At 35.3% G+C, this 27,173-nt stretch overlaps 3 protein-coding genes across 5 annotated transcripts in view; 1 reads left to right on the top strand and 2 right to left on the bottom strand.

Annotated features, from left to right (window-relative positions):
• The window catches only part of LOC105674444 (GTP-binding protein Di-Ras2), a 79,586-nt gene extending 62,690 nt beyond the window's left edge, over positions 1–16,896 (bottom strand). The window contains exon 1 of the mRNA XM_012370745.2: positions 16,580–16,896. The gene's annotated coding sequence lies outside the window, so the exon portion shown is untranslated. The remainder of the gene's footprint in view (positions 1–16,579) is intronic.
• Positions 1–27,173, top strand: part of LOC105674446 (zinc finger protein 383-like) — a 132,168-nt gene that overhangs the window by 59,049 nt on the left and 45,946 nt on the right. The window lies entirely within an intron of this gene.
• Ntan1 (N-terminal amidohydrolase 1) overlaps positions 18,375–27,173 on the bottom strand; it is a 43,177-nt gene continuing 34,378 nt past the window's right edge. For both annotated transcript variants that reach the window (XM_012370743.2, XM_012370744.2), the window contains 6 exons: positions 26,773–26,963; positions 25,184–25,249; positions 22,553–22,738; positions 21,956–22,164; positions 21,650–21,811; positions 18,375–21,475 (listed from right to left, as the gene is read on the bottom strand). In XM_012370743.2, the coding sequence (XP_012226166.1) occupies positions 21,347–21,475; positions 21,650–21,811; positions 21,956–22,164; positions 22,553–22,738; positions 25,184–25,249; positions 26,773–26,962 (942 nt within the window). In that variant the 5' untranslated portion in view covers position 26,963 and the 3' untranslated portion in view covers positions 18,375–21,346. The remainder of the gene's footprint in view (positions 21,476–21,649; positions 21,812–21,955; positions 22,165–22,552; positions 22,739–25,183; positions 25,250–26,772; positions 26,964–27,173) is intronic.

Below are 27,173 nucleotides of genomic sequence, written 5' to 3'. Positions count from 1 at the left end.
GAACCGGTGATCCAGGCTCTGGCAACTTTAAAGGAAATAAAACGCAGAGCAGGGCTGTGTCGAGTCTTCTTCTTTTTTTTTGCTCGCGGGAAGGGAACGTCTAAGGGTACATCAATCTCGATGTTTCTTCCTTTTCTGCAAGGAACTTGCTTTGCATACGCGAAGAGTGTTTCCTCGCGAGAGATTGGCGATACAGATCGCCCGTAGAGAGTGCAACATCGATTTATCGAAATTTCAATACTCGTCCATTCATTCGATTATTGAAACTTCGCAATTACAAATCGATCGTTACAAGCTTCTGTATGACGGCAAATTGAAAGGCTTACCAGGAGCTGTGAATGCACAGCACTGTGATCTACAAGAATTTTTTTGTTTAATTAACAATTGATTGTACGTCGACCATGTTCATTTATACCTATGTCTATTTTTTTGAATCTATTTATTCAGGGATCGTCTATTTCGTTGTGATCTTTGCAGATTAATCGAGAGAAACCAAATGCAAAAAATCCATTGCCTTTCTTTGTTTTTCAAATTATTTGTATATTCTCGTCACTTTGCGCAGGATCTATTCTAAATTTTGTTTCTAGACATTATATAAAAAAAGCAATTTTTAAAATAACGATAATATTAATAATAGTACTGAAAAGATTGATTAATTATTTATTCTCTAATTGTTTTAATCGTCGGCCGTTTTAACGCCAAGAGATCAAATCCTGCTCTTGATAATTGAATAGAATATAGGGCAGCATGTCCGTGAAGAACACAATAAATCGCCCAGTGGATGAACTTCGACTTTTTTTCATGTCAAATTACCGTTAAATGTCAAGGAACGCAATCATGGTTCTCGATGTCTCGTTAAAAATGCCATGAGTGGTCCTCTTCGTACAAGAGGGTTTATTAAATTACTCGTTTTCTTCCTTTCCTTCTCGCGCGCTTCTTCGATAATTAGTAAATCCAATAATATCGCATTTTATTTGCTCTTCCTTCGAGATCGATACACGTTTTCCCGGCGGAATTGTGCTTCGTCTTTCGTAAATTGTGCGCTGACCATTATTTCTCGTCGTGTTTATACCTACGTCTATAATTATTGGGTATACATTTATATTGGCGTATAATAATTTATATTTTTTCTTTTCTCCTTTTTTTAATTATTTTGAAAACTATCACACGAAAAAATGTGTATAATTTTTTACTTACAGAAATGAGAAAATGTGTGTCACTTTTTCTTACAGAAAATATTTTCATTTGCTAGATGTACACACATACATTATATAATGACACAAATTACTTTGCGACACCGGTAATAGCGGAGTTTGCTGTGCAGAGTGTTCAGCTGCTGCATATAGCAGCTTAAATATGCAAGACGTCATCGTTTACCAAAGCGCGATTTGCGCAGTATCGCTCGTCCAATAGTTCAATATGGAAACGTGGCAGTAACTAAGAGTACCATTAAACGTAACGAAGCCGAATAGCAATATTCGATAACGGGCCTTGATTCTCGCGATAGGAGAATTACACGTGCGAAATGTGAAACAGAAATTTATATGGGAGAATTAAGAAAACCTAGGCAAGTACTTCCGGTACAAAATCATTTTTCGACACTCTATGTATACAACTCTTCAAAACAGAATTATTTGGTTTAAAAGCCGAGAATATAATTAATTAATGATTATACTCAGATCTCATAGAATTTTTGTACCAAATAGCTGGAATATTGATTACATAAATTTTTGCTGATACACTCTTGCATTGCTCATTTTAATCTGATAAAAATATTTTTACCTTGTATTTTATACGACGTGCAATTTCAAGTTAATTTTTATCAATAATCGCTTTGTATCATTTTCCTTAATCGCTGGCTTTTGTAGTATACCATATCTCCGTTACCGTTCATTTTGCATTATATCGTTCGCACTAATCGTTCGATTAGTAGATTAACGATGTTTCCTGCATACGATGTATGCGTGTGTGCGTATGTTTATCAAGAGCGCCATTTATTCGCATAAGCCATACAATGTTTCAAACGGCGGAAGTTCAAACCCTGCGTTTCATGCAAAGTCCGATAATCGCTCGTACGTGCTCTTGCGCAATGATATTGTTCGCCTTATGTAACATTTTTGCTTTATGCCATCACATTTTAGATAAAATAAAATCTAATTTTTTCACATCTATAACACTCAGATTGCATCGAGTTTTTTATCTATCGAAATCACACAGATTTCTTTTGAAATGCTTTATTTAGAGTACGCCATGTAATAGATAAATACGTTTCACGGAAGTAAAATTTAATTAAAATACAAAGAACAATTTCTTTATTTCAATAACTACGTTGTATTATACAAGCAAAACTAACCAGGCACTGAACTATTTAAATTACCAATAGAAGTGCAACTTGTTGCAATTTATTACATATTATCTATACTATATTTTCATGAATATTCAATATAGCTTAAAGCAGAAAATAATGTAGGAAGAACCACATCGTTCAGTCTTGTGTATTATACAATATATAAAACCATTTTTTTGCTATTGAAAACGAAGAGATTTTTTTCTAATTAATACGGCAGCAGTAGAGAGACACTGTTTCTGCAAAAAGATCGAATTTAATTACGCCGTAATATATTGGATTTAAAAGAGAGAAACAAAAACAATTACATTCTTACACGTTCGTGTTTATGTGCCGTCCGAGATAAATCTTATTATTTTCCTCGCAATAACGCAAAACAATTCTCGCATTGCACATTCATATTTTGCTTCGTCCTTCACAGCGTCGGAATACCATTCCACTGCTTTGCGGTGGCTGCACTCTGATGCAGAAGAATGAACAAATGGAATCGCCCGATAAGTGCTAGTGTCCTACTTTACGTTCTATGATCCATATTCACGTATCATAGTAATTACTAAATATGGCCGTCTGAATTTCAATTCAGATCAACATCGTACGCAATATTTACATTTTTCTCTATTTTTTTTCTGTTTTTTGATATGTTAGATTAAAAAATTTTTTGATATTGCGATTAAAATTCTATCAAATAGTCATGCTAAATGTAGCATGAAAAATGTGAGAGAAGTATAAAAGTAGTGGGAGGAAATTTTTGAACTTTAAGATATGGCAGGCTGTACGCATTTTTGAGATAGCAAAAAAAGAAAGAAAGATAAATAATTAATTTTTTATGTGAAGTTTATTTTTTATAATTTATGATTTTTACAATTAAAATGTTTTTATAGAAATATTCATTTATAAGATAATAATCGACGATGCTATATATTTGAGAAGACGTTATTATTTACTCAACTCGATGTCTTGTATAATTTTTAAATAGTTTTCATTTGTTTCATATCCGGGGATGTAAACAGTAGGTTCATTTTTATCTTTTTTTACTTGTTCACGTGCATTTTCTATACAATCAATATTTTATATGATACACTCGATTGATTCCGAGGTTTCACTGAAATATGCATAATATAAAAAATAAAGTGAGACATTTTATTACCAAAAAATAAAAACATGAATAATAAACTAGCTATCTTTTGAATATAAATGGCATAACTAAAATTATATTCAAGAATTATATTTTTTTAGTATTTCAAGCATACCTTTTATAAAAATATTTAGTTTGAACTAACGTTTTCAATATACACAAGCACAAAAGAATCTTTTATACTATTATAAATACCAATTATGGACAGACAAAAGAATTTTTCTTAGATCAACTTTTTCTTTGTTTGCAAAAATCATTAAAAATATCTTCCATTCAGGAACACGTTCGTATATATGAAGATATTATATTTTTCATTATATACACAACTTTTAAATTTTCGAATTTTTTTTATTACATAATTATTTACAAATTTTTGTTAAAAACTGCAAACAATATGTCTGCACATATGCACAATTTTCTTTCTCTAGTATAATTTAAAAAACATACCGTTTCCAGGAAAGATCGCGTTGATCCGGATGATATACGATGATATTACATTGGAAAAATATATTTGAAGTAACTTGAGGAGATTATATGACATACAGATACGTATATCGTTGCTCTTGTTCCTTACTTACTGATATCGCAAAGTAAATGATGCAAAGCGAAAAATAAATATATACGGATTTATTCCAAATCATCTCTGTGCTTCAATGTTGATTTATTTCGATTCAATAATTCTAAAAAAGTCGTATACTGTATGCACGTATAAATTTCATTCTACTCAAATATAAACGCACGCGACTGGCATATTCGATTTCACATAAATATATAGACTGATATGAAGAAATTTTTCTGCGGCGCTATTGAGAGATAAGAATTGATAACGAAAAACGGTTTGTTGTTAAAAAAGAAATAACGAAATATACGTTTGGAAGCACGAGTGTTAACAGTTTGTGTTAAATACGTAACCAAAATAAGATTTGCTTCGAGGCTTTATCGCGATAAAAATATTTTTATCGATTTTCTTGAATAATGACGCGCTAAAATTGATGAAAAAGAAAAGCGGAAAAAGAGAGATGTACGACATGTAGTAAAAGAGAAATACTTCCGAGATGCTTCAATCGTAGTTGTTGATTTGATCTCGAATCAATTTTAAATTCCGTGTATCGAAATCAAAGTAGAAATGTAAGCGTCTCAAGATTCAAACGCTCAAGGCAAATTCAGACTTTTGAGTAACGTCGATATACCGAGAATCTTCAAAAACCAGAGATAAAAATGTAAATTTTCTGTAGGAATGACGAGGTCGTGATTATCCAACTTTTACGTCATTTAATAATCGCATTACGCTCGTAACAGACTTTTTTCCGTTAACATTTTTTGTATCGATTCTTTTAATCGGGTGTATTTAAGTTTATAACAGTCAAGATTATTTTCTTTATATTTTCTTTTACTTTTTCCACACAAAAAGTGTCGTATAAAGGGAGAGAAAAGCCAGCGGCTATTTTATTCTCACACTGTGACGTTTGTAACAAGATTTTCTGATATAATACTAGAATTATTTCACACTGCCGTTGCATGCAATTTGAATTTTCTGCCTTTCACCTTCGAGAGCGTGACTTTCCGAGAATTTCATGCGGAGGTTGATAATCGGATGAGGTGATTTCCTGGTGCATCTAAGTGATCAACCTCTTAATGCCAACTATCGTATTAACGTCTCGAGAACGTCCAATAAAAGTGTACGGGTCAAATGTTCCTCGTGAGACTCTCTCTAAGACTTACAATTAGCTAATGCATTTTCAGATAAGATTCCATTCTCCGGAGACGTGGCGAAAGCCGTCCGTTATACTGCGAATTTAATCTGAACTAGTTACAGTTCGTTAGCAAAAATACGCCAAGAGTAAGTCGATAGTATGAGTTAAAGTAACCCCATTTACAACTTTAGCAAACTTACTTGACTTTATGAAATAAAAGCGCTATACAAATGCAATGAAAAGAACTCAAATAAGCAAAATGTTATCAATGTTGGCAGATTGGCTGCAATTTGTGCTATCCAGAAATATATATATATCTTCGTTAAAAAAATATTGTTAACTATTCCGGGTTTTGCGATCTTGCGCAATTTTATGCGTAGACCTTGCATTATTTTCAATAAATTTTCATTAAACATTTTGTCTGATTGTTATTAATATTTTATCAGCCAAAATAAACAAATTACGACAAATGTATATAATGTGACAATGTGTAATTGAGCGTTAAACATTTCAAATGATTATTAAAACAGAGAGTTTCTTTACAAAATGTCGGCAAATGCTTGGATTAGAGCTTTTATATTTTATATGACGAGGTAAAAAAAAGCGAAACGCCGGATGGGGAGAAAATTAGCAGCCGGCGAACGAGTTTCAAAGTGAAGCGCAAAGAACCTGAAAGTTCGTGTATAAAAAGGGAAGAGCGTGTCGTGAAGTGGATGCAATTTCCAACGCATCCTTCGTGTCGCCGGCGGGGGTTTGCGGCGGTCGCGAAAATACACCTCCCCGAGGGCAGCTTCATGCATCGATTGCGAGAAAGCAACTCGGGCAGTAATCACAAGCACGGTAAAAATACGTGGCGAAACATAATGGAGTGCCGAACCGCCAAATCGCGCGTGAACTAAATATGACCGGCGGGACTTACTGTCGAAATATGCCGAGGATGGATTGTGCCTAAGGGATAATGCCTTAGGGAATTTTTTTATACCCTTCACCGTTGCCTTTCTGCCTTTCATGCAGAATTTTAAAGCTTTTGTATGTCGTAAAAGATTATGTGCTTCGGCCACCAATCTCCTGTGTAAAGTATACTGAAATTATGTGGTGAGAAAATATTGCATGTAATAAGAACCTTCGAGAGACTTTATTGGTAAAACATTTCAGAATTATAAAATGCCTGCGAAGTGTTAAAATATTTATTCGAGATTTATATTTAGACTATCAGCTCGTTTAAGAGCTGTTTTGAATATTTAAAGACTCAAACACAAATATTATCCGATGCGGATATATCTTGTCGGAAATGTTAGGGATCTAATTATGTGTTATACGAGTATCTAAAGATCCAGTAATTAAATAATGTTAAAATTTAATAATATCTAGGCAAATAATTTTAGCCGTTAAACACGAATATATTCAATAGGAATTTTTGATGGGAATATAAAAAAAGCTTACAATTTAAATTTCCTCCGTTTCATTTTAATATCAAGTTTAAATTATCGCTGCACGTTCATCACACGGCGTATTCATAGCGTAGAAAATTTTCTGAAAAGCATTCAAGGGAACATTTTTTCAATCTTGATTTGCCTGACTCTTCAAGTCAAATCCATTTATTTATATAATCCGCTATTTCTTTTGAGGGCAGTACCGGGCAATCGGAAGAGTGTTAACTGTGACGCAATCTCTAATCGCGTTTGCTCGCCAATAAGGCGAGATTGTCGTGACGGGGCGAGCAAACCTCATTTGCCACGCGGAATTCTCTCTAATCTGCTTCTTTCAAACCTGACCGACCATAATCCACCGAGGTTTATCGTGGCCGGCCGTTGCATTCCGCAAAGCCGAACGCTTTCCACTAGTATTCCTTTCTTAAAGGGTAGATATTGCACTACTGTCCTTTTGCTCGGTCTTCTCTGTGAGAAAACCACGATGCTTTTCTTCAGCCGCATATATGCGGAGTGGAACGGTATACATTTTCCCTTCACTCACGTTACCTTTGCTTATCCAAGGTTCTCAAAAAAAAAAAAAAAAAAGAAAAAAAAAAAAAAATATAATAATATAAGTTATAACTCTTTTTATATTATTTTTTATTCTCTGAAATATACATTATTATAAAAAAATAAACGTTTATATGGACTTTTAAATACATGTGTCACAAATTAATATTTATATATCTTGTTATTTTTTTCTTAAATATATATGTAGATAATTACGTATATATTTCACATTATATGCAAGGAAAGATAATGCACAAACTGAAAGATAAAGTCTGATTTGACAAATTTAAGGAATTTTAGAAACCAGTCGGTGAGAACCGATTCGAACGAAGCTTTATTCGCGATTAGTGCGGGAACAGAAAGACACAATGAAGCGGATTGGTCCACTCGATGCATAGTGCTTCAATCCGAGATTCGCTCTCGCTGCCGAGCGTTCTCGGATTCAGCTGTCGGCTTGCTCCTCTTTTCGCCGTAGTTTTTGCCAACCGCATTATCGACGTTTCCATTTTTATCGGAGGAAATCTCAGCAGGAGGATTCGAGAAAGCCATTAATCACCTGCACTTCGTGAATTCCTTTTGCGCGATACACCGACTTAATAAGCGTGCAACAAGCTCGCTGGAAGCAGCCAGGCGTTGCTCTAATAAGTTAATAAAATATAAAAAGTGCGCGAGATACGCGCTCACTACATTCATATCGATTTTGTCGTCTTATAGTTATTGGCGAAGATGAATATCGCGCTTTTAATATAAATAGAATGTGAGCGAAGATTACTATCCGCACGTCTAACGCTACAACGATTTTCTGCCGCTCTTTCGTATTTCGTTTATTACGATGCGTTATCGACATTTTTCGTTCCACGCTTCACGGCGAAGCGATATAGAAATCGTGAAAGAAATAACGAAAAGCGCCGTTTTTCCTGGAAATTCAGAGCCACGTAATCAGCTCCTCATGTTCGCGAGTTTCCCTCTCGAGAATTTCTTAGTTTCGCAAAGTTTCTTCCTCGAAGCTGTCTTTTAAAATTAGGAGTCGACGGATTTACAAAAGGCCGCGGCGCGGTACAAAGTTTATGGTTACGAGATTATCGAACGGCGCGTCGTCCTTTGTTAGTTACATTTCTACCGTGGGACATCCAGCTTTGTTTTTTTTTTCTTCTTTCTTTTTTCACCACAGACGCGCGTGGTTCGGCATTGTGTCGTTCTCATTATCCGATTACGAGCGGTAATCTCAACGAGATTGCCCACAGACTGGCCATTAAATCCACATTACGTTTTCGTGGCTACTCAGATCTACCGCGGTTTTGTTCTGTTTTCTGACGAAACGGCTATCTTTTATCATTCAAGCGTGACGCTGTTAAAGTTAAGCGTACCAAAATTATGGTCAGTGTCGTCATTCAAGCGGCCACGTGGAATCCATAATAAAAATCCGTCGTACGATGGACAGCATGAGATTAAGTCTTGTATACGGATGACACATCGAAATGAAATTGTGACACTCGTTTGAAACAGGAAGGGATATGAAAAGACAAATAATAGACATCTATTCGAATACAAAAGCTCGATATTCCATGCACATATGCAACCCAACATCCCCCCGATATTTCAAGAAATTAATATATAAAAATATTTTAGTGCACTCTAAGTTCTTATTGCAAACTTCTAAAGAATGAATAAGCCTTGTACAAGTATTAAATATTGATTTCAAAAGTTTTTCGTATAATAAACTTCCTTTAAGATCGCGATAACTCAGTTAAATAACCAAACTGAAATCACTTGGAAATAAATCGAAATTCAATCGGATATTTCTCGTCATTGGATTCTTCGACGAAGATACATATCGGGCGAACTCACGCGCGAATTCGTTATTAAGTCAAAGTGGGCAACGCGGCAGAACGAGCACGTGGTGGCGCGCGTTTAATTAAAAGCGTTTGAGCGTGGATGGCGTTTTACGAAAGTTACGAAGGAACGCTCGCATCAATGAGGCCTTTCATTCGGCTTAGCGAAGCGGACGAAAAACTTTTCTATCGATTTGTTTTTTTGCGCGCCGGCGACGCACAGTGGTGTCTGATCGGACAAAACCTCAATTTACGAAAATCTGTATGTAGAAAATACATATTCAAATATATCCCTAAATAATCTCAAATAATTGCTTATGAGAAAATATGTAAAAAGAATTGTAAACAGCAATGTGTTCGAAAGAAATGAATATATGCGGTTAAAAAAATTAAATCTAATATAATTTTTTGAAAAATGAGGACAACTATATATTTTTTGAACAATTTCTTGAAACTTTTTTTTTAGTAATATATCACATTTTATTGCTCTGTTAAAATAAAAAAAAAATTAAAATAGACAAGAAAGTGTTATTTTAAATAATCATGAAAATAAAATGTAAGTAGTTGCAAAATTTTGCTGCAAAATTCCTCTCAGGCATCACTGTGAGGCGGGTGATGGCGGATTTTTATTTGTAGGGAGATAGTTTGTCCACCCAGAGGAGCTCGCTTTTTAGCAGCCGGTGTTTTTTTCTCACCCTTCTATAGTTGTTCAGAGCAAGCTGTTGAATAATTTTCGCGTTCTGAGTTGCCGCACGTGCACTCAATATGTCTCAAAAACAGCTCATATGTCGTCTCGTCCTCTGACATGATATGAGAAGACTAACAATGTCGTACTTTAAGATTTATCCAAACATGTATCTTAATACATTTTTGAAATGAAAGATTTGATTACCGGATAATGGAAAAATTATAAAAGCTCACGCATATGTGTATGGATATGAGTGTTTTCTTTCTTTCTTTTTTTGTAATAACGTAAAAAAATTATTTATCCAACAAAACATATGATAGAGTGACTTTTACATAATATTTTACTATTAAAAATTGTGCAATTTTTTATGGTTTTACCTTTAAGTTTATTACGTTAATATTATTACACGGAAACAAGAACGCGTACGAGGTGATAAAACGTCCATTGCGAACGTTGATGTCATTTTATGATTTTTCTTTCAAGAGTTGTGAAATCGATGTGGTTTGTTGGATACTAAAATGCGATTCAGGTCAGTATATCACGGATAAGGGAATTTATTCTGCGACGTGCTCTTTCACGGAAACTCTCGCGCGGCTCTCGGCTGGTCGCCATCAGTCTGAAAAATTCTGCGTACGCCACACACCGCGACCTGTGCGTCTGTGTGTTCAGAATTGTAGGAATTTCAATATACCTCAACAGTCGAATAACTTGTGCAAATAATTCGAACGTTTTCATATTCGAATAATACTTACGTAGAATTCCGCGTGAATAAAAAGCGCGTGACACCGTTTTTACCTCTGATATTCGCGTCCAACTTTAATTAGCAACGCGCAACATTTAAATGGCATGCGAGTTATTTGACGTCGTATTAATTATATCACTCTTAATTGCGCGTTATTGTAAGAACAATTATAAGGCTGTCTTTTTTAATTTATAAATAAATGGTATCTCAGTGATCTATCATTTATTGTGCGAATAAATAACGCTGGATTTTTTAAAACTTCTGCTCGCGTAATGTGAATTTGTTATGATGTAGAAATTATACCTCTGTTACTGCGAAAGGTAAAATATTTTCTGGCGCAAGAAATAGCGGTGTAAAATGAGAGTTTTTCAGAGGTAGCGCAAAATGATGTCACAAACAGAAATTGCGACGTACATATGCGTCTTTGTGTATTCTCCACGTTTCTCTGAAGCACTGAATTATTTTTTTTAAATTAAATGATACCATAGTTCTTTGATATAATTGAGTTTGCCTGCATTGAATGACGTTCACCTCTTTGGAATCTCTCTGGAGTTTCCACGTATACGTCAGTCAACGCTGTTTGTCATGTATGTTCATGATGTTCATCTGTATTAATAATCGATTAAAAACATGGCTTATCCCCCTTCAAATCCCTCCTTTCAATTTCGCGGACAAATGAAAATCCGACAAAATTTATTACTCTCGTCGGGATAATACATTACCTGTTAATAGCGGATACAAGTTTATAAAAAATATACGAATCACCAGAATTGAGACTCTTAAAATAAAAAATTTTATCCTGGAACGTTTTGGACGCAGATAGAAAATATTCTAGTTGTTTAAACGCAAAAGCTTTATAATTGAAATGAATTCAGTTGAAGCGCAATAAAGCTGTTCAGATAATTTGTTAAAATTGCACAATATAAATCGCACAATATAAATATAGGTGTTTTATTTAGAACTATTTTTTCTCAATTAAAAAATTGAAATTGGAAAATAGAATGATTGATATTTGAATTTTTTTCCTCTGTAATTAAAATTTTTCATTTAGCTAATATATCTGTTATTTTACGGAGCATGCTTATTTATGAAATTATACGTATAAAATAATACTGAAGAAACTTGAAAAATTAGAAACGAATTTTGTTGCTGAGAAATAAGAAATGCGCGCAAACTTTTTTAATATTCAAACTTTAACACATAGTGAGTTTGTAAACCAAGAGAAAATTGCATGCGGCGTCACATTTTTATCACAAAACAAATTATTTAATTTTTTTGAGGAATGTTTTTATTTTCGGCAAAAATAAGTGAGATTGTAAAGTGTTAAGATAACAGACTTGGGAACCTTGATCCTTAAAATTGATAGTTCGTTCTGTAAAATTGGCTGTTCTCTCGTCACGACATGCTCGTTTGTCGCGAAGGAAGGAAAGTCTATCTCCTCGTAATGAGCTGCGGCAGCTTCGGACAACTTATCGAATTTTTCTTGCTAACCTACTTTTTAAACCGTATCACTTACTGCAGAAGAAACACCGCAAAGACTATGTCGATTCTCTAAGAATGTATATCAAATTTTAATAATGGAAAATAGTGCGTTTGTTGTTTTATTAAAATCGCATAAAATAATTTCCAGTTTCTCAGGAGCAATATAGCAAATATAATGAAATGGTAATAAATTTTTAATAAGAGAAATTTATTGTGTTTTGCTCTTATGAAAATTTATATTTTTTCATAATCATAAAAGTTGAGTATCAATAAAGCCAATTTTTATATTATGAAAATACATGTCGGAGTATTAAATTCTAAAGTAAGCTACGATAAGGACGAGCAAAAATTTCAAGGGAAGCGTTAAAAGTGTAATTGGTAGGAGAAAAAAGAAACTTATCAACGTAGAAGCTAATTTAACCTTTGCGGTCGGGTCGATATATTCAAGTCACGGTGGCTGGAATATTCAGGATTGAGATCACAAAGAGTTAAAAAAGTTCTGAATTATTAATTGTACACTGAATAATAATCTAATGTATTGCGGTGTTATTAGTATTTTAAAGAATTGACACAATTAAAGTTCAATTCTCCTTGATTCCAATTATTTAATTACTTGTTTGATTGCAAAATGTCCGTTGATTATAGCAATAATTTTTTTCATTTCGAAAGTAGAAGTCGCGTTTCCTCAGGCGAGACCAGGGGAAAATTTCAGAATGAATCCCATAAAGGAACTTCTTCTGTCGACAAAAGTACGGCAAGAAGACTTCCCGTTAAACTAAGTTTATAACTTTAGAAGAGCCGGTGGGAAGGATGTCGGCTTGCGATCTTTGCAACGTTTTTAGGAGCGTATTATCTCGATGAATATTTTCATAATCACAAACGAACTGCCACGCAGAATACACACCGCAGTTAGTTGGATATTAATGATGAAGAAATACGAAGTGATTTCTTTCTCTCTTCTTTTCGTATCAGTTGACAAATCTTACATTACTTTTTTGCATAGCGTGACATGTTTAAATGAAGTTAATTGGAAAAGATTATTTAATAAAATTATCCAATAAATAATTATGTAATACAAGATACTTTCGACCATCTTTAATTTTAATAATAAACTTTACGGAAATTTTGCGCAATCATAAATTATTGCAACTTTTTAATGCTCAGCATTAAACAGATTGGCGATTAAATCTCGAATTAAAATTTTGAGAATAATAAGTCTCATTTTATGTTAAGCAAATGATAAGATTGTGTCATTTAATTACTTTGCAGAAGTTTAATCCGCAAAATTGCTTTCGTTTTCCATCGTTCATAACTCGAAGAGCATTAGTATCTTGACATTTTAGCGAGGAGAAATTGAAGTCAAAGTGCTTAAGAAATATGCCAATAAAATTAAGATCTTAGCAAAGACGATTGGCGGGGAAAATAATATATTTTAATAAGACCAATTAATAATTTTAGCGGCGTCTTTTTACTTTCGAAATAAACGTATTCGCAGCTCGCAGGCCGGTTGAAGATAACGCGATCAATCGCGGCGCCGCTTTATCGCTTTTTATTGACATTACTATCGGAATATTGAGCTCGCTAATAACTCGCCAAGGAGTGGCGACAGCTGATGCGCCATCGGAGTGGCTGCTCCCTCGTGAAGAGGAGAAGCAGAGAAGAACGCACCGCGGGGGGGGGGGGGAGGGGGGCGGTGGCGCAGAGGCACAAGCTGCACCGCAATAAACCAAGGGGTGAAATCGGTCTTGGAAGTCGATTATTCGCTTTCCCCAAAGAGAAGAAGGTAGGCGGTTGCGAAAGGTTCGCCTTAATCTGATTAAATACGTCATTCTTGGCCGCGCTGTTCTACAATAAGTTAGCACGAGGCAAACGCGAAGCCGGTGTTATCGATCTCGGATTGACGCCAGCTTGTTTCGCCTTGCGGTGGCAACGTCTCTCCTAAATGACGATTGGACCGTCGCCGGCAATAATCGTCTACCTTTCGTCCCGTCCTCTTCACGCGACGCACAATAATGCCGATGACTGGGATAAAAAAATAATATCGGGATCATCATTAATTCAATGGAGCATCGCTCTATGATAAAGGGAAGGATCATAAATTACGACCTGCAAAAATTGATCGCGGAGGAAAGCAAAAAATCGACTACATCGGTGGAATTTATAGGGTCCGGCAAGTCTTCGCTTAATCGCTTACCTCAAAATATATTAATAGCAAATTGTTCAAGAAAAAAAGACAATTATTTTATTATATAATAAATACTTCGCGTGCAACAAACTTTTGAAGAATGCGTTTTCCTTCTTGGAATCTTTCAAATATTGGAATACTTTAATAGTAATTATTGTCATTCTATAAGAATTGATATTTATTATACAGAATATTAATGAACACTGATAAAAATATGAACTCACTTTTTTGTGATTTTATTAGGAACATACTCATAATTATTTGGATATTAATTTTCATCGATAAAACAAAATTTATATACGAAATAAAGATCAAAAATAGATGGAGAAGAGTGTGTTATCGAGAAATCGTTACTCACTGTTGCAATTTGAAGTCAGAGACACAAAAATTATATAATACGTTTTTACTGCACAGATCTCGTCACACATAATTCCATTCGCACGCCCGTCAAATCGTGGAGATTGCATTAGCGTGGAGATTGCATTAGCCCAAGACTGCACTCCGTACGATACATTAAAAATATTATCGTCCACTCTCTCGTCCACATTAATTCCCTTGTGTTTGCATTATGAAAGCAATGGCCAGACGAACATTATTTTTTTTTATAGCGGTCATATAAAAGAGAAATATTTTTTTTACAAACAACATTGATTTCGAGCTTTAGACAATGCAATATAAGTTTTTAAAATAGCAGCTATTTGTTATATGAAATAACTGTGGTGCGTTTTTGAATCGGTCGTAAAATTGTCTTTCCTTCTGTAAAATTTTGACTGTTATTCTTCTCGTGATTTTTTAATTTTCAATAATAATTTTGCTTTTAAGCCCCGAATTTTAAAACAAAGTCCATTTAAAATTGTATGAAATATGAACGTTCTGTTATTTCCCTCCATGCTTGAGATTTAAATTACGAATCTGAATTGAACTTTTCATTTTCCCATTTCTGACAGTTGAAACCGCTCTTCGTTCATCAACCTTCGCTCTTTAGTTCCGTGAATGCACCGATCGAAAGCGGAAGTTAAATCAGGAGAAACTTCCTGTTCGCGTTTCCAAGAAACTGGTGGTCGATTACAATCTCACAACACGAACATTTGCAATTATGACTAGCAGTTTCAGTAGACAATACCACGATTCATGCGCGACACGCTTTTTGCGATTTTCTCCTCGCTTTATAAGAGGATCACTAATAGTGTTCATTAGCACACTGAAAGATTAATGCCACTGAAAAACTGCTAAAAGAATCATTGCAAATGCCATCTTTCAAATACAAAAATTAATACTAAACAAATTTTTTTAGTAAAATATATTACAAAATATCATATAAAATTATTAGAAAATTATATTATTTATTTAATATAAACGATTTCATTGTAGATAACGTTTTAATATAAGTTATAATTTTTATTATTATACAGAAATATTTTATTACAATTGCATTAACCGAATTTCATAATTTTTTAAATCTTCCCGAAATATCGCTTCTCTCTAATAATAAAATTGATATTTGCAATATTTTTGAAAGAAGATTGAATAAAATAAATTAATTTAAAATTATTCAAACTTGAACTTTGGCTTCTGCTAATATAAATTTATATCTTTGCAATTTATTTTTCTTTGTAACTCTTTATTTTTTTTTTTTAATATCCAAAACAATCATACTGCATACGTTTTTTGATATTACGCATCAATCATGCATTACTGCGTACATGTTTGCAAGAGTGACACACTTTAAGCGTTACTTAAGTATTCTTACTTTTTTTCATACTATCGACAAGGCACAGTTGCTTTCGAAACGGAGTTACTATTATCAACTGTGGAAATATCCGTAACTAAATAAATAGTACTTTCATTAACTACGTTCAACATATTTGTTAACAATTCGAGGGTACTATTATGTACTTTGACGCATCGCAATAAATCAAGGTATATAATTAATTCAAACTGTTTGCTTGTTGAAATACCTTTGATTAAGGCAGGCATTAATTTGAAGTATATATTTCGACAAATACTTGAAACATTATTGAGTGAGAGATAATATTTGCTTTTTCAGTTTATTTTCCAATTATTAAAAACTCCCAAGTTCTTTATATGGAAAGAATACAGGATCAAAATTTTAATTTTTTAACGAAGTTTGAAACATTTTTACAATTTTTTCTACCATTTAATTAAAATTTCACTTTTTATTCCAGGTCATAAAATTTCATATATCACTTTTAAAAAAGCACTGTACATTCATGAACTATGTGAATACATAATGTTAATGTAAATGGAAAGATATAACGCTAGTGATCGATAAAACTTGTCCGAAAAAATCGTATATAAAAGTAATAAATTAACACGCGCTGCTTGGAGATGTTTTCGGAACAAAATGCACTCTTGAATATTGAATTCGATTAATTTAAATAACTTAGCAATAGTTTTTGAAACTATCGCAAACAGTTTGAAAAATCTTTAGAAATTACAAAGCAGTATAGAAAGAACATAATGGGACTTACGTGACGATTAGGAATCGCTCGCTCAGGATCTCTTTCAAAAATAACAGCCGAAAACGTGGAGCAACTGTGACAAGCAGTGACGCGAAAAAGACCGTCCTCAAACCGACGACGAGACGGCACTAAGCGCGTCGGACGCAACGCTTGGCACCTACTACTGCGAGTCGGGCCGAGCGACTTTCGAGGAGTCTGCGCGGCGTCGTCCGTTACTACTAGCCGCCCGCGGACTCTACAAGTCGCACTTTTATCACTTTTTCCGTGGTTTTTTCTTATTTCTTCTTTCCTTCGCAGCATATAGAATATTCCGTTGTAATATACATCAGTATTTTTGATTATTAAGAAAGGAAATTTAATTCTTCGCAGTCCAAACCATTTTCGATAAACGAATCAATATTAACTATCTTTATTTTAATATTATCAACAGTATATTAACGTAAAATGATATTAAAATTTTATTATTTGAAGAAAGTTCGACGAAATATAAAAAATGTGGTTTATTAATTATAATCGTGCTGCAAATATTTTGGAGAATAATACGGGAAAAATTCGCGTGAAACATTATTTTGAATCCATCATTAATTTGTACGAAAATATTTTATTTTGAAATTATTTTTCGCAATCAATCTTGTGGATGAATTTATCGATGTATAGTTAATAATCATACAAATGTAAACAAGGTGTAAATGAGGAATCATGCAGAAATAGCTTTGTGAATAGTATCTAGTAAAGCAGATACTTTGAATACATGATTCTTTCCTCAAACTTTGTCGGTGCGGTTTGCAAAAGTTCGAAATTACACTTTGAAGTTTTTGAGGCGAATATTATTTCCGGATGATAACCTTTCAACGCAATCATCAACTTCTCATTTCGGATTGCGGATTCTATGCTGCAGTGAAACACATCGAAAGCTTTGTAAGTTGCTCAAAGTTCAAAGGGAAACTTTTCGAACAGAAGTTCTCTCTCGTTGACAATTGAGTAACTTCTTCTACAGCTGCCGAGAAATAGGTTGCACGCGCAAGTAAGCCATTAATTTTCCATCAAATACATGTGCGATGTTCTATTAACGATGATGCACGCAATGCATTCGATAGAAAGCTTCTGTAAAACTGTATTAAGTGTATTACTAAATTAACTGTATTACCAAACTTTCTACTTTTGAAAAATTCTCAAGTATCGTAATTTAAATCTACGAAGTGAGACAATATATTCGAAATGTTTTAAAGTAAAAACTTTATTAAGTTCAGTTTATTTTCTTACATCATTGTCTTTATTATTTAGCTACAATATTAATCACAATTTCAAAGATGAAAACTATATCGTAGATTAGGATGTGATTCTTTTATTATACACGATCTTTCGTATAATACTTAAACAAAAAAAAATTTTTGCGCAATTTCTTTACCGACTAAAATTCATATTTTAATAAAATTTAGTCGGTCGCGTTGAAGATGTTAGCGTGAAACCTTGATAATAGGCGGTTGCTCCTTCCGTCTTGCGGTGCGGTGGTTTACTTACGTAATAGTTTACAACATACCAGCGGCTTGCAACTTTGTTGACGGTGTAATTACCAGTCTTTGTTCAGCGGTTTCGCGTCGCAAGTTGACCGTACAGAGCTGCGCGCCGCTCGCAATCATTTCGTGATTGAATTGCTGCTGCGAAAAAGGATCATTTATCACGGGTATCATGATGAATCGATGGGGTGCGAGCATTACTTCAACGATAGATCAAGATCGGCTGCGGCTGTCACGTCGAGCACATGATATCGTGAGGTAACGTCGGCGAAATAACACACACGATGTTGCTTTAGTCTATCATCGTTTATTGTATAAATATATCACCAAATAATATTATGTAGTAAGATTGCGTCTGCGTAACGCGAGAAAGAATGCGATAGAGATCGAACGGAAAGGCTATCGTAGGGATAAAGAAAAGGTGGACGAAAGGAAAGGAAAGGGAAGGCGGGAGAACTTAAAAAAAAAATATATATATATATATATATATATATATATATATAAATCGTATTTCTGCACCGGGAAGTTTTCATGACGCAAGCAAGGAAAGCCGTATATTCTCTTGGCAGAAGCAACAAAATAAGTGGCAAATCACCCGCCATACTTCTACTCGCGCAGATCGAATGGGTAGGAAAAGTAGGTATCGTAAGTTCGATCCTGAGAGCTTCATCGTCACGAGTGCATTCGCTCTTTTACATAATATAGTAAAAATATATCTCTTCGATTCCTAGGAAATATCATTATCATCATCAGCAGTATCATCATGATCATCATCGTCATTTATTATTAATATCAACCTCAATTAGCTTATGTATCACTAGAACAATGGAAAATTGTGAACGCACCTTTCTTTTACAAACTACTCCACAGCTTCGAGACTATAGCTTTAAGACGAATTTTACTTTTAATAGCTTTTACTTAAAAATTTTTATCTTTAAAGCCTAATAAATAGTGCTTCACGATATTAGCGTTGATTTAATAAACTTTTGAATCTTTTTGTTATGAAAATAACGTAATCAAGTATAGAAAAATGAAATTTTTCAACTGACATAAAGAAAATAAAATTTATTAGAGCTATGCTCTCGAACGCAATCCGGAGAGTTTTACCTTTCTGCTTACTCGATGAATCCACAGGTAAGAGAAGGCCTCATCATTTTGATTCTTTGATCACACGCGCTTTCTAACAACAAACAAAATCCATGTCGGGCGTTCACACGATTTCCGAATTGATCGAATTGCACCATTTTATTATGCGCTTATTATGCCTAGTGAAATAACGATTAATCTACGATTTCGCACGTGTCTTATTCGATTTTGCGCGTGCAAGCGGTTCGATAAGATCGACAACTCAGTTAAAAACGCAACAAGAATTATTTTATCAACTAAATAATTATTTTACAATATAAATCACGATTAAACACAATAATTCAAGTGTTTCGCGAGAATTTCAAAAATATTAAAAGGGTCTTTACAATTTCGTTTCTCTATACGTTTCAGTACAAATTTACAATTCAGTAAAAATTTTCGCAAAATATTAACAATTTTTACATGATTAATTAATCGTCGCATAAACTTTCGGATAGATTAGCATCCCCTCGAAAAACTAACTCGAGGCAAAGAAACTTTCCCTCACCCGAAGGACTCGGGCACAACTCTAAAAATATATACATCGTTTTCCACTTTGCCTCTTACACCTTTCGCCTTTCTTTCTTATATGGCAAGTACGGAATTATTCGTTGCTCGAACTTTCGTAATCCAACAAGTGAAAGAACAAAACAAGAAAAGAAAGAAATAGGACAAGTGTGGTTCCACGCGCGTGTGCGTAGGTTTTAGTTCGTCCGCTCGCGCACAACGCCGAATGCGATTCACTGCTGTCAAATTACTCTGTCGTGAAACTTGTACGTGATGTAAAAATGAAATAAGTATCGGACAGTCGCGTTTGGCGCTAAACGCGCGATGGGAACGTGCGCGTTGTTGCTTTCTCCTTTTGGCGACGAGGAAAGTCAATCCGGAGAGTGCTTCAACGATGGCGTAACGATCGTGTACGACTAATAACATCTTGTAACAACGACGATATGATCATTGTTCATATACGATATAAGGTATTTGTTAAAAAGAAAATTCAACAATGCCAATGTGCTCAACGCGTATAGGCCTGTTCACAAATAAGATTATATCGTGCGCAGCATCAGTAGTAATACATAAGTAGTTATACATTTCTAAATATGTCTAAAAAGTGCAATAGAAAAAAAGAGGGAACGTGTCTCAATATACATTATGTAAGAATGTAATACACATTTTATAAAATTATTTTCTTTTTACAAGATTTCGCGTTATATTTTCTCTAAAGAGCAGCTTATAGAAGAGCAATTGCTCGGTGAGCTGGGATTCGATTCTCGGTTTTTCTTTTTAATCGAGAATCAAATCGAGTCTTAACTTTTTATAAAAATTTATCTGAAAGCAAGTTCAATTGATACAATTTATATAAATCTTCTGCGACAGTTGTGTCATGCAGAAAAATCCTTTACCTGCTTATTATGTCTATCATATTAAAAACTAACTATTGAGTATAAAACGTGCAAAAAAAAAAAAAAAAGAGTTCACTGTGTCTCGATGCAGAGTGATGCATATCAAAATTTCAGATAAACGTACGCCACAATCATTTCGATTTTATGTTATTTTTTTTTTTTTTTTTTTGGCACATATACTCTATGATATATATACTCTATGATTATATACACTATGATTATATACTCTATGATATAAATATTATAAACTGTACTTGATAATGTATATTCAAATTCAACTTCGATATGGCATATCTTCCGATGTGAACAGACCTTGAAGCGTCGACCAATGCGTGCTGAATGCGACCGCCTCGATTGGTACTCAATCCCACGGCTTTCCTCCCGATCGGATATCCTTTTCTCGTCGATCACAGATAATTGCCAACCGGCGAAGGCTGCAATTATACGCCGACTCTCACAATTTGCTCGCCAATAATTGTAAATGCAAGACGATCTTTTTAAAACGCGACTTCCTCTCGGGACTTGAATTTTTCAGGGCTTAAACGGCGATGATATTGCGATTTTAAAGGAGCGCAATTTCATCATTCGAGTGACTGACTTGAATTCCTATGGCTCGATCGTCCTAATGCTTCATACGCTTCGCCGATCCGCAATTTAATTTTACACTTCGTGTCGCTCGAAAATTTCGCGAACAATATCCACGCAAGCCCTGGATCTGCGGCTTGTTGGAGTTAGTATCCCACCATCGGCTGCCAGCCACCGGTGATATCGTCCCGACGGTAGTAATGAGGTCTATTATCTCGGAAGACGGTGACGGCCGGAAATTGATTTTTCTGGATGTACTTGAGCGTCGCCCGCACCTGAAATGGAAATTTCATCGCTGTTTACTTAACTCGCGCAGATAGATTTGTCTAGTTCTCGATATCTTATAAATTGTTAACTTCAACCGTGTTCTCCACTCGTTTCCACTTTTAGCTTTTATTTTCACGATGGCGATTAATAACGATTATGACAGCGTGTAATATGTGTTCTACCTGCGATACGAAATGCGGCTGTTCTACTTCCGGTGACGTTGACAAATGCTGCAGGATGAATTGATCGGATTGCTCCAGCCAGAGATCCACGCCACGCAGGGGATCGTAATTAAACGGGCCGATTCTAAGTAATCCACTATTGTAGTCGTATATATCCAGAACCTGTGTGCATATAGACACGATCGATGTCGCATAATCCGTTTCGTGCGGTGCATTGAATAAAATGCGACGTCGCGCTTAATTAAAAGCCTATTCTACTGCATATTGGCCACTATGGCATTGCCAGAGTGCGAATATCGCACGCACCTGCTGACCCCCGGTCAATTGTCTGGCGCACCTCAGCGCCTGATCCGGGCCTTTGTCGGGGAAAGTCGCGGGAAAGATCTCGCCCGTCTTTACGTTCAGCCCGATGCCGTAGATCACCGGCCAGTGAATCCCGCCTCTCACGGTGGTGTTCAGCTCGCCCACGCAGCACAGCGTCAGGTCGATTTCCACCGGTTGCTTGTGAAACGCGGCTGAAAGACGAGATCGGTCCATCAGATCGGGCTCGGTGATATTGCGATTTTATTTTAAGGATTGCTCGCGGTCAAAAAACTCTTCCGAGTGATACAACGTTATCGTGCGAGTGAAGTTTGACGCACTAATTTTTATCATAAATATTTTCCCCGAGAGATTTCACTCCGACATATATTTAGTTTTACTCTCTTTATCTTCCTGGTTTATCACGAGCAAAGCGAGCAAATAATTTAATTCGCTATGCTCGCGAACGAGATAAGACGAACGTTAGCTATCCTCGCCGGTTATTTCCGGATGTGTGAGTCAAAGATATTTTTCTTCGGTAAACAAATTTCAATGCGCTACTCATTTACGGCGACACTGTGTCAGAAATACATTTTTACGTACAAAGTATAGCGAAGAATAATGGATCGGAATAATTCCTCGGGTCGGAGTAGCCGCCGACCAATTGTAGCTCCAAGCGGCCCTGGGGATTAACTTCGAGGGCGAGTTCCGTTACCCTCTGGATCATCGCCGCGGCAGCATCCGTTGTTCCAGAGCCGTCAAGATGCGCCAGTGCTGCGGCGCCTGAACCTAAAATCAAAATATCACATTTCAAACTCTTCTCACAATATTAAAACCAAGCGCGAGTCGTTTGTTTATGAAATATATCGGTGATTCAAGTGCCTTTTTCTTCAATTAATATTACAGTTAAACATAAAATATATATGTTTATATATATATTAATAATAAATGTTCGCGAATTAGTCCCAACGTAATACCAGATAAATTTCTTATTTCATTACTTTTATTATTATTTATATTATTGCCTGGTAAGATTTTACAGTCTGTCACTGCATATCCAAATGAAAATTTGCGCGCTATTATCTTCTCGTGATCGTTACGCTTCTTCCTTTTAGAAAGAAAACATCGATTAAGAGGGAAATTAATTTTCGAGCGTTTAAACATCCGGCTACTGGCTCGCTAATTACCACGGCATATAGTAATTACCGCGAGCGAGCCGGCGTATACCGTTTATTGCATCAAGCGATCGAAATGGCTAGAAGCGTTGCACCGCGATGCGCTGAAACGATCAGTGCAGCATGGTAGGACGCATCGCGCCTCGAGCGTCGATCTCGGCTCGCTCGGCGCGATTTATCGTCTCAACGATAAGAATTGAGCAGAACAGAAAGCGGTAGTTGGAATACGCGAGTCGATCTTGTAACGTTGAAGCGGATTTTCTCGGCGATTCTGAAACATTATAAACCTCTCGTATTCCCGTCGCACACTTAGCACACAAACGCGTGAAATATATCGCTGACCGTATAATTAATTTGAAACTTTTCGGTAATTAATTTCAAACGCTTATCCGATTGTTGCGGAAAACGTGTTGCGCGCGTAAAACATCTTGGGGTGGATGAGGAAAACTTGATAAAAAGGATTTTTACACCGCAAATGGTTACTTAATTACGTACTTTCGAAGTCGCTTTCTACCTCGGCCATTATTCACGCGCAACCTTCGCGATCGGAGACACCCAGCTTGCGTCGCGATGCACTGTCGCCGCAGGAGAAAGCTAAGGAGAACGTATCCGATAGTTTTGTCGAGAAATATACCCACAGTATGGACAGTAGGATGTGATGGGCAACGGAGCTCCGAGATTCATACTCGCTATAAACAGTTATAAATGTCGAGCCGAAGAAAACGGAAATAAGAGCCATGTAATAATTTTAATAAATTTTTCGTGTCCACGAGGATGCTAAATCATAGCGATGTCACTTAAGTGTCCAAATGCTTTTTTGCACTTGTATAAGTTTTTTTCATCACAATTGATGATATTTTTTTATCACATATATAATTAAAATATCTTTTACACTTTTATATTTGTACTTTCGGTATAAATCTTCTTTTTTTTCTCAAATGTACTTTGCCAGTATTGCGTAACTGTTTCGTAGAAAGTCGCGCCAGCAGCTTGTTTTCTAAATTGTTTTCCAAACCACGCGATAAATCGCAACTATTTTCTCGAAGCTTTTCAACCTTGAATATCGTAGAATCGATATAAGGCATTTAAATGACTTCGTGATATAAATGCGACTTGTCAGCTGAATCAGCATTTTTTCCGCCGAGTTCGAGTTAGCCGAGTAGCGGAACTGGTTCTATTAAGTTGCTAATCTTTTCAAAAGAAGTGGTGTCTCGCATTTTATGCATTACGTTAATCGTTATATCATGAAAGAGTCAACGATCGTGCGAACGAGAAATAAATCCATTGTACGCCTGGATAAAAGGGAATAAAAAGCGGTATAACGGAGAACCGAGATGATCACGAGAGCGTCACAGTTCTCGATTTAGTGATATTTTTTAAGAATTTTTTGCTCGTTAGCTGCGCAACTAATTTATAGTCCCGAAGTAATCAAGCCTGCGATTGGAGATTTTTTTTTTCCTTCGACATTTCTTTAACTATTTTTCTTCTTTTATTCAGAAACTTTATATGCTCCTATGTCTCTCTCTCTCTCTCACATAAATTTATTCTAATAATTTCACAAATATCTAAGAAACACACATTGGTTTACTACTTCAATTAATTTTTCACTTTAAATTAATATAAAGTTTATTTTATATTAAAATCAGGGCAGACTTTCATAATTATAAGTGATTGAAAACAAGAAGTTTTGCGCAAATTGAGTTTCTGACATGCAGTCAAACAATTTTAGTAACTTTCTTAAAAAACTTCAATTAAAAGTTTTCTTATTAAGGTATACATATAACGTTTGACATGAAATCTTGTAACAAATAAGGTTTCCATATTTTTCTTAAGGTTTCATTAAAGGATTTATCATGAGTATCAAAATCCGTAATATTGAGATATTTTATACGTAAGTTCTGCAGACGATAATTAAAGACCCGAGATTTTTCATCGCGATACCAATCGAACAATTGCGCTTCATCGTTATTCCGACCTCATTTTTTCACCGGTTGCGCCGCGAGTCATTTGTATGCAATTATTTTATAATGACCACGATTGTACTTTCAAATATACTCACCGGAATGCCTGACGACAACGATTATGCACGTAGTCATGTCGTCCGAACCGAGGATGCTCACATTCTCTATGAAAAAGAAAAGAAGGAACAGTTAATGCGGTAGTGCGAGCGAATAAAATAAGTAACAGAAAATAAGAAACTTTCCATGATTATGTAAAATGAGTTCTTGTAATTTTCTGACATATCTGTATCTCTACAGATTGTTATTTTATAAAATACTTTTAAGATTCTTTACGTGCGTGATTTTTGTTGTTTTATGTTGCAAAAGTTACAAAGTCAGAACAGATAATTGAGAAAAAATTTGCTGTTTTGCATTTGATATTTTTAACACAAAGTGCCAAGACCATGAGAACAACGATCGCTTTCTATGCAATATTCTTTTTAATACGCTGATGATAAAGATTGAAAAAGTTAATATGTTGAGAAAAAGATCAAACTGCTACGATGCATTATTAAATTTCTTAAAATTCAACGAAGCAACGCTGAAAAGATACGCTTCGCAAGATTTATCGCAGCATTATTATTATAGCAATGACAAATCCTTATTATTTTTAAATATTATACCAGCGAAACAAATCTTTAATTTACTGTTGGTTCGATAACAGGCGAAATAACGCTCAACATCCGTTGATTTATCACTGTTTTCTTTTTTATTTTCATAATTAAGTTATAATCACAGCTGGCCGGGTGGCGCGTTGCGTCAATCTCGCGATATCGCAGTAAAAGTTGCCGGTAACATAATTCGATATCTTGTCGGAAGATAACGCGGAGATCGCGTGGCTTTATTGCATCAGTATCGTGGCTCTCCGATAAATATCACCAGATTGTTTTTCGTAAGGATTTCAGTCATTTCTAAAATGTTTACTAATACAATATTTCTCTAATTTTAGCATATGTCCAATTGCTCTGTATCTTAAAAATAAGAAGGGAAAAATTGTAGGAGAAAATATCGTTTTTATAATTTAAAAAATACCGTTTTTATAATCACAAAATTATTTTACATTATATACATCATCTCTTTTCCAACAGAGAGTTTTTGAGATACGCGACCAGATCACTTCAGCTGAAACATGTTTGGAGGCTCCATGTGTTTATCTAACACGTGTTTTCTCGAGCTTTAATGACTACAAAATCGCTTAGAGGCGATGATGTTAATAAATTATATGATAACATAGAAATCGTCTATACAACTTGTTATATCGCGAGATGATTTATTCTTAGAAAACTCGTCTCATGTCAGACGAGCCGTTTCTTGTGGTGCCGCAGCACCATTTATAACTCGCCATCGTATGAAAATGTTTCGTCTACACGTACGAGGTAAATGTTCCACTGGCCATATATTAACGAAACAGTCATTATTTAATATTTATAATAATCGTAATTTTATTTTATTTCTGTTAAGTGAAGTTAAATTTTTATCGCGTATACGAAAAGGTAAGAAAGATATCATTTGGGCGGAAAAAGTTGTATCTTCAGTAGCGATTAGAGTCTCATATGTCCGGTCACTAGGATATTTGCCTTACCTAAGTGTTTTTATACTAAGCTGCGCGTTGCAAAAAGCAGCTCGTTCGAGAGTACGTTGTACTTACTGTCGTGCGGCAGAGTCGCAGCCATTTCTCGTTGCTGCACATAGAGGAGGCCCACCGGGCCTACGAGTTTTGCCGGCATCGAGTGCAGCTGGATCGCGCTCTCGCGGTATACCGGGTGGGCCGCGTATAATAACCTGCTCTCCACAAAGATCTCCTCCTGCTGGACCACCCCGCCCACCACCAGCACCATCCTGCGAAATACGAGAACGATATTGATCGCACTGAAATGTGAAATGTTTTTTGTGTTCCGATCGTCACGGCTGAACAAAGCTACACATGCGTTGCACATTAAAGTAAAATCGATTCTACGAAACAATATATTCACGAGCGGTCGTTAATTTATGCCAGCGGCGGCCATTCTCTGATTGATTTCCATTTGATTCTTCGATTGAATGACACGT

This window comes from Linepithema humile, chromosome 1 (genome assembly GCF_040581485.1).
Source record: "Linepithema humile isolate Giens D197 chromosome 1, Lhum_UNIL_v1.0, whole genome shotgun sequence".
NCBI lineage: Eukaryota > Metazoa > Arthropoda > Insecta > Hymenoptera > Formicidae > Linepithema > Linepithema humile.
This window is presented reverse-complemented; position numbering and strand designations above follow the sequence as displayed.